Source organism: Propithecus coquereli, unplaced genomic scaffold, assembly GCF_000956105.1.
Source record: "Propithecus coquereli isolate 6110/MARCELLA unplaced genomic scaffold, Pcoq_1.0 Scaffold3, whole genome shotgun sequence".
NCBI classification, from domain to species: domain Eukaryota; kingdom Metazoa; phylum Chordata; class Mammalia; order Primates; family Indriidae; genus Propithecus; species Propithecus coquereli.
In genome coordinates, this window is record NW_012148618.1 from 15,208,463 (window position 1) to 15,215,676 (window position 7,214).

General features: G+C 34.7%; 1 protein-coding gene across 2 annotated transcripts in view; it reads left to right on the forward strand.

Annotated features, from left to right (window-relative positions):
* CASC4 (cancer susceptibility candidate 4) overlaps window positions 1-7,214 on the forward strand; it is a 146,509-nt gene that overhangs the window by 77,374 nt on the left and 61,921 nt on the right. For both annotated transcript variants that reach the window (XM_012649435.1, XM_012649436.1), the window contains exons 5-7: window positions 877-884; window positions 1,513-1,660; window positions 1,923-2,003. In XM_012649435.1, coding sequence (XP_012504889.1) covers window positions 877-884; window positions 1,513-1,660; window positions 1,923-2,003 — 237 coding nt within the window. The remainder of the gene's footprint in view (window positions 1-876; window positions 885-1,512; window positions 1,661-1,922; window positions 2,004-7,214) is intronic.

Below are 7,214 nucleotides of genomic sequence, written 5' to 3' on the forward strand. Positions count from 1 at the left end.
GGTGTTTTTATATTATTAACTAATGCCTCTCCAGTTCTTCCTTGCTTTTATCCTGTCCTAAATGAACAAGGCAGGGCAGGGCAGGGCAGGGATTGAGGTGCCTAAAGAACTTCTTTCTAGGGTAGCACAACAGCCCTTGCCCTCTAGACCAGTTGCCTAATTCTCCTCCCCACCCTTTATTTTCTGTTCTTCAACTACTATAACAAATTGATTCTGTGAAATGAATTACTTTTTTCATAGAGACAAATCCAGTGTTAGCTTTATGAAACAAACATAAATGATATTCAGGTATTTCTTTTTCTTTTTGTTTGTTAATTTATTAATTAGTTAACTAAGCAAATGTCTGTCATAGAAATTTTTCTAGAAAAGGGGTCAGCAAACTATAGCCTAGTTGTCAGAAAATGTGAAATTTAGAGTCAAAAGGACTCAGTTTTATTTTGTTTTGTTTTTCTCAAAACCATTCATTTATATCTACTGGAGGGTAGAGATGAAAGCAATTTGTAAACTATGAAGCATGGTACAAATGCTTGTTGTTGATTTTGTGTGCCAGGATACTGGAATACCTACACCAGATTGTCAGAGCACCCTTTCTTCTTTATTGTGACACATTCTTAAGATTTGTCTCTTGTTTTTCTAAATTTCATATAGTTTTTTTGGTACTATTTTTATAACATTACTAGTGATTACATTGCTTAGTGCTTTACAGTTTACAAAGCACTTACATACAACCTATATGTGGCAACCTGAGCGTGTATACTTGACTCCTTGCCTCTCCCAATTTTTCACTGAGGTGACGCAAAACTGGCCCATCAATAGAATTGAGTTAGTCCTAACCATATACCTGAAGATTTAAGTTTCCAAGCAGATGGTATGGTTAGGAACAAGTTGGAGGGAGCACTGACCTGTGTACGTCCTGTCATTACTTGTTATGCTTGGATGGCCAGTACACCTAGGAAAAAGATTGCGTGTTTTTCACCCTTGCTATTTCCACTTGGGGGAAAAGCCTGACAATCTCAGTAGCCATCTGTCACACTTGAAGGAGCACCCATGTGCCAACCTCCTTTTGTGTGCCATCTTGCTTGATTCCAGCATGTGCCTACAGAGAACCCACCCTGCCCAAAGCACTCAGGACAGTGCTCAACTGTAGGCCATCACAGCAACCCACGGTGTTCAGCCGGCCGTCTTGCAGAATCACTCCCTCAGCATAGCCAAAGATAATTAACTGCCTAACATTTTAGGCTATTAACTGTAATTAGAAACTTTCAAGTGTTAGTTAATTCCTTGACTTTATATCAAGTATAAAAACCGAACAGAAAATATTATTATATCTCACATCTCTAAATGTTCAGAATTTGACAGAATTGTGGTATAGAAGGAACCAAGTGTTCAGAATTTGAATCTATGGTATATGTTTTAAAAGATGAACTGTTTCAGAACATTTAATTAATAGTCGTGTCAATGATTTAACAATTTGAACTGAAAAATATTTACTGTTCCTAAATCTTTATCTAACAGCAAGAGGCCCACAAGGTTCAATCAAAAGATGGAAAAGACTTGGGTGTAAATGATCAAGTAGTACCTAAAAATATTCCAAAAGTTGCTGAGAGTGCTGCAAATAAGAATGAAGAACCCTCAAACAATCATATTCCACATGGCAAAGGTATTGTTATTATTTTGTTTTGTGTTAATAGAATATTGACTTTTTCTTCCCATTTTGAAGTGAACATTTTCAGTCATAAAGAAAATTATTTGGATTATAGTTCAGATATGATTAGGTATCTGTGTTGTTTCAAATTTCAAGATATAAATATGTTCAGTTAATGTAGCCTATTGCTTTAGAAACTGATTGTTACATTCCTTCAAAACATTTTCAGTTTATGTAGGAAAAAATATAGAATTGCTTCTTTTTGTTAATTGGGCAGAACAAATCAAACGAGGTGGTGACGCAGGGATGCCTGGAATAGAAGAGAATGACCTAGCAAAAATGGATGATCTTCCCACTGGTAAGTAAAAATTATTAGAAAATTCAACTAACGTGATCACATTTTTCATGTGACCTCATTCTCTTTTTGAGTAACACTGGGAAGAGCCACAAATATCTGGATGATTGATTATTTCTAGTTAATTACCCATTAATTGCTAGAACTTTTTTTGAATACAAGTTTTATGAAAAATTTTTGCTAAAATATATAAAATACTTTTTTTCTGCCTTGATAAGGGTCGGTCATATTTGAATCTTTTCTTGATGACTCAGGGTTATTGCTCATGGCAGTTGTGCTATGTTAGAGTCATTTATGTTTATGAAAAGTATAGATGGCTCTTTTCTTTCATACTAAATATGCCCAGATTGCTGTGTTAAATGTGTGGCATAGTAATATCCATACAGGACTTATTTAGATTTTAGGGCTTGGCTTGTCCTTTCAGTGAATTACCCTACACCTTTGGATAGTTTATTCACTATTTTTTCTTTTTCTTCTTTTATAGCCACTTCTGTTCATAGTGTATCTCTTTCTTCATTAATGTGTCTGCTTCTTACCCATTTTCACTTGTAGCTATCCTAATCCCATTCATTTTTTTCATTCATGTCTTTTGTTTTTCTTGCCATTACTATGTTTCTTGGCTATTACGGTACCCCTCCCTGCTGCCTCCAGTTTATTATTGTGGAAAAATCAGAAGTAACAGCACATCTTTGCCTCTTCTTGGCTGTTTTTATTCCTTTTCAATCTCAGTAATTACTTCTGGGATTATAGCTAGTTGTACATGACTGAAATTGCTATTTGAGGTCCAAATGAATGAAGTATTAGTCCTTTCATTTGCATAATTTTGTTATCTTCTCAAGTTCTTTTATGTCTATATTCTTGTAGGTTTCAATTTCATAGCATATTCCCCTAAAATATAGATAAGGGCAAAAGCAATAACATGAATTTGAAAATAATAGAGTTAGAATGAGGAAGATTTGTTTTAAGGTAACAAAGTAATCCAATGATTCTTAAAGTGTGATCTCTGGACCAGCAATATCACCATTACCCAGGAACTTGTTAGAAATGCAAATTCTTAGTTAGATCCCATTCCAGGCCTCCTAAATCAGAAATTTTGGGGGATGAAGCCCAGCAGTCTGTGTGTTAACAAGCTCTCCTAGTGATTTTGATTTATACTTAAGTTTAGTAACCACTGACTTAGACATTAAAGAAATGTTCAGAACAGGGACTATGTATTCTTCTGAATTTTTGTAGCGCTTACTCTAGTCCTAGAATCACTGAATTTTAGGCTCATTAATCTCTTTACATTGCCCCTATTTACTTTTTAAACTATTCCGTACTTTTTAAACTATCCCGAAAGTTTTGCCAAGGATAGTTCTGCAGGTTTCTGGTATATATAAGCATTCTATTCAGATACATGAGCAAGGGTTGGTTACCTGCTTGTATGTATTTATTTTTCATGTGATATGTCTACAAAAATATATTATTTACATTTAAATACATAAATTTTAACCTTTGTTACTCATTTCCACGTATTTTGCAAGTTAGTATTTTATCATCACTACTGTAAATGTATAATATCTCAGTTTATTTTCTCATTGGTCATAATTTATTATTTGGCCACCAGAAAATTCCAGAGTTAGGATAAAATGAAATGGGAATACAAGAGATTTTAGAGATCTTGTCTTGACCATTATTAGGAATATTGTCCTTATCAGACAGAGGTTTTCAAATGTCTTTCATACATGCATCACTCCAGCAGGACAAAAATCCTGTCTTGGCTCTTCTGCTTCATTAATTTCAAAAAAAAGTATACAACCATTTTATTAGAATTAAAAACATGAATAATGCTGCTTTTGATGAGATGCCAACAAATTCATATCTGATTTTATTATATGAACTTGCCATATCAACTCACATAATGATTGTATCACTATAGTTTGGAAGTGGTAAAAACACTAAAAATGTATATACAGTTCATGTAAATTTAAACATCCGTATATGTAGACTTTGTCTACATTGTCATGGCATATTAGAGGCCTTCCCGTGGATTAATTTTTGAGCCTCTTTAAACTGTTGAGTCTTTGCTTTTATTTTTCATAAGTTATCCTTAATTTGGAAAAGTATTGTGGGTATAAAGATTATTTTGATATAGTACCTGGTGAAAGGAAACTTTGAGGTGTGATCAGTCAGATGAAACACAAAGGAAAGCAATGTCATATCTTTGCACCTTGAGCTTTCTATACGCTGCCTTGCATATAACAGGGGCCCAGTAAATGTGCGTGGTCGAATTACCAGGCTATCTTTGGTGGTGAGGCTGTGGTCTCTGGAGTCAAATTGCCTAGATTGAAACCCTTGGCTCTATCTTTTAACAAGCATGTAACCATTTATTTGCCTTTATCCTTACTTATAAAAAAGGATAATAACAATTCCAACCACATAGTATTGTGACATTTAAATGTAAAGCACTTAAAACAGTGCCTGGCACATAGCAAGCACTGTATAAATCTTAGCTGCTGTTGTTACTATTATGATTATTTCATATCATTACAACCTCATTTGTTATCTCCTTGCTATTCCATTTCCTGAGTATTGTCCTTTCTCCCTGAAGTAGTCTATGCCAAAATTCTTAATGTCAGTGCAAGTTCTAGTGTATATGTGGTGTCCTATTGGCTATAGAGGCAGTAATCCCAAAGAGAACACAGAGAAAAGAATACATCCTTATAATGTTAAAGTAGACTCATATTGACAGTTTTGTTGAAGATAGCTGGGACTGTGCTAGAAATTATAGCAAAGCAGTACTGAACTGTCTTAAAATACAATTCTGCAATAGTTAAGGGGTAGAGCATGTACCTAGGATTAGCATTATGTTTCAGCTTCTCAGTTTCCAAAGCCACAGAACCTTACTAGGTTTTGTTTGTTTGTTTTTAATGTCAATTTGGAGCCAGTAATCAAGATTTTACAGGAACCCTATAATTTAACCAGTTACATTCTTAGCTTGGATACTTATCCTATATGCTGATTTGGACAACTGTGATGTTATATCACTAGTTTTTACACTTGTTTAAATTAAGAATTATTCTAAACATATAGAAACACAGAGAATAATATAATAAATAGCCAAGTACCCACTGCCCTAAAAAGATATTTTGCCACATTTGTTTCAGATATTTGTTATTGATGGTATTGTTAAACAAAATATTATAGATTAGTTGAAGCCTCCCTGTGTAACCTCCAGATCCCATTCCTGTCTTTTCTTTTCCAAAGGTAACTACTATGTTGAGGTTGGCGTGTATCAGTTTCCATACCTGTTTTTAGACTTTCAGTACATTTGTATGTTGCCTTAAGCTTTAAATAAATGGTATCTTTTTGTGTATATCATTCTGCAACTTGTTTTTTCCCCTTCACTCTTATCTTTTGAGATTTACCTGTGTTATACCTGTGGCTTTTTAGCAGCATAATTATTTCATTGTTTAAATATGCCATAATTTATTTATTCACATATGATAAATATTTAGGCCACTTACAATTCTTTTCTTTTCTTTTTTTTTTTTTTGAGACAGAGTCTCACTCTCTCACCCTGGGTAGAGTGCAGTGGTGTCATGGAAGCTCACTGCAACCTCAAACTCCTGGGCTGAAGTGATCCTTCTGCCTCAGCCTCCTGAGTAGCTGGGAATATAGGCACATGCCATGATGCCCGGCTAATTTTTTCTATTTTTAGTAGAGATGGGGTCTTACCGTTGCTCAGGCTGGTCTTGAACTCCTGAGCTCAAGCAGTCCTCCTGCCTCGGCCTCCCAGAGTGCTAGGATTACAGGCGTGAGCCACCATGCTAGCCTCACTTACAATTCTTTATTTTAAAGAATACTGTAGTGAACATTCTTCTATATATCTTCTTGTGCACATGAGAGTCTCTGGATACTTCTGATAGTTGATTAATATGTTGAGATAAAAAGATGAGGCTGCCGTGGGCTAGAGGACAGGCCTAGGGATCTCCTGTCTTAGGCTCTACCCAGTCACTGAGGGTTGAGAAGATCAATAGCTTAGCACACTGGTAACCCATAAACAATTCCCACCACAATGGTTACAAAGCTGTACACAAGCATATTAAAAATATAATTCTTCAGCTTTACTATATTTATATCAGTTTGTACTTCTACTAGTGATATATGACAGTTTCTGGGTATCCACTTCCTCACCGTTTCTTTGTTAGACTTTTAACATTTTGCCAATCTGATGGTTATGAACTGGTATCTCATTTTAACTTAAATTTCCTTTAGTACTAGTGACATTAAACATCTATTCATATGTTTCTTGGCCATTTTGGTTGCCTTTTGTGAATTGCCTGATAATAATTCTTGCCCATTTTTCTAGTAGACTGTTGTCATTTTTTGTATTGATATTTAGGAGTTCCTTAATATTATGTAATACAAATATCTTCTCTGTTCCATGCTTGTAAACAAAGAGGAAAATCTTATTTTTTACTTGGAAACTCCTTCTAGTTTTAAAGACCAGTCAATCTCATAGTAAAAATTGGCCCTAATGGTTTACTCTGGGGGAAACTCTATATAAGTATAAAGATTTTTATGTACCTGAGCGATTGAAAGTTCTTTTCTAATTAATAACTTAGGGAAAGAGAAAATTACTCCTTTTTTAAACATTAGATACAGCTACTCTATTTATAAGATAATTAATTTCTAGAACAGAGACTTTTAACCTTGGTTGCATATTGGAATCATTGGGATGCTTTAAAAAAAATATTGTTGCCTTGGGTCCCTTTCCAGAGATTTTGGTACATTTCGTCTGGGGTGTGACTTGAGCATTGAATGTTTAAATATTCCCTAGGTGATTGTATTAATATTATGTAGCCAAGGTAGAAACTGCTCTCAGAGGATTCTCTAGATCTGCGCTGTTTAATATTAGCCACTGGTCGTGTGTGACTATTTTAATTTAAACTTATTAAATTAAAATAAAAGTAAAAATTCCATTTCTTAGGAAAACTGGCCACACTGCAGGTGCTTAATAGTCACGTGTGGCTAAAAGTTGCTGTCCAGGACAGCACAGATATAGAACATTTCCATCATTGCAGAAAGTTCATTTGGATAGTGCCGCTCTAGATTGAAACTGGTAATACTGGTTTTCTGGGGAAGAAGACTGGGGACAGCGGTGAAAAGGTGACTTACTTTTTATTATACAACCTTTTGAACCTTTTTTTTTTTTTTTTATTTCAGCATATT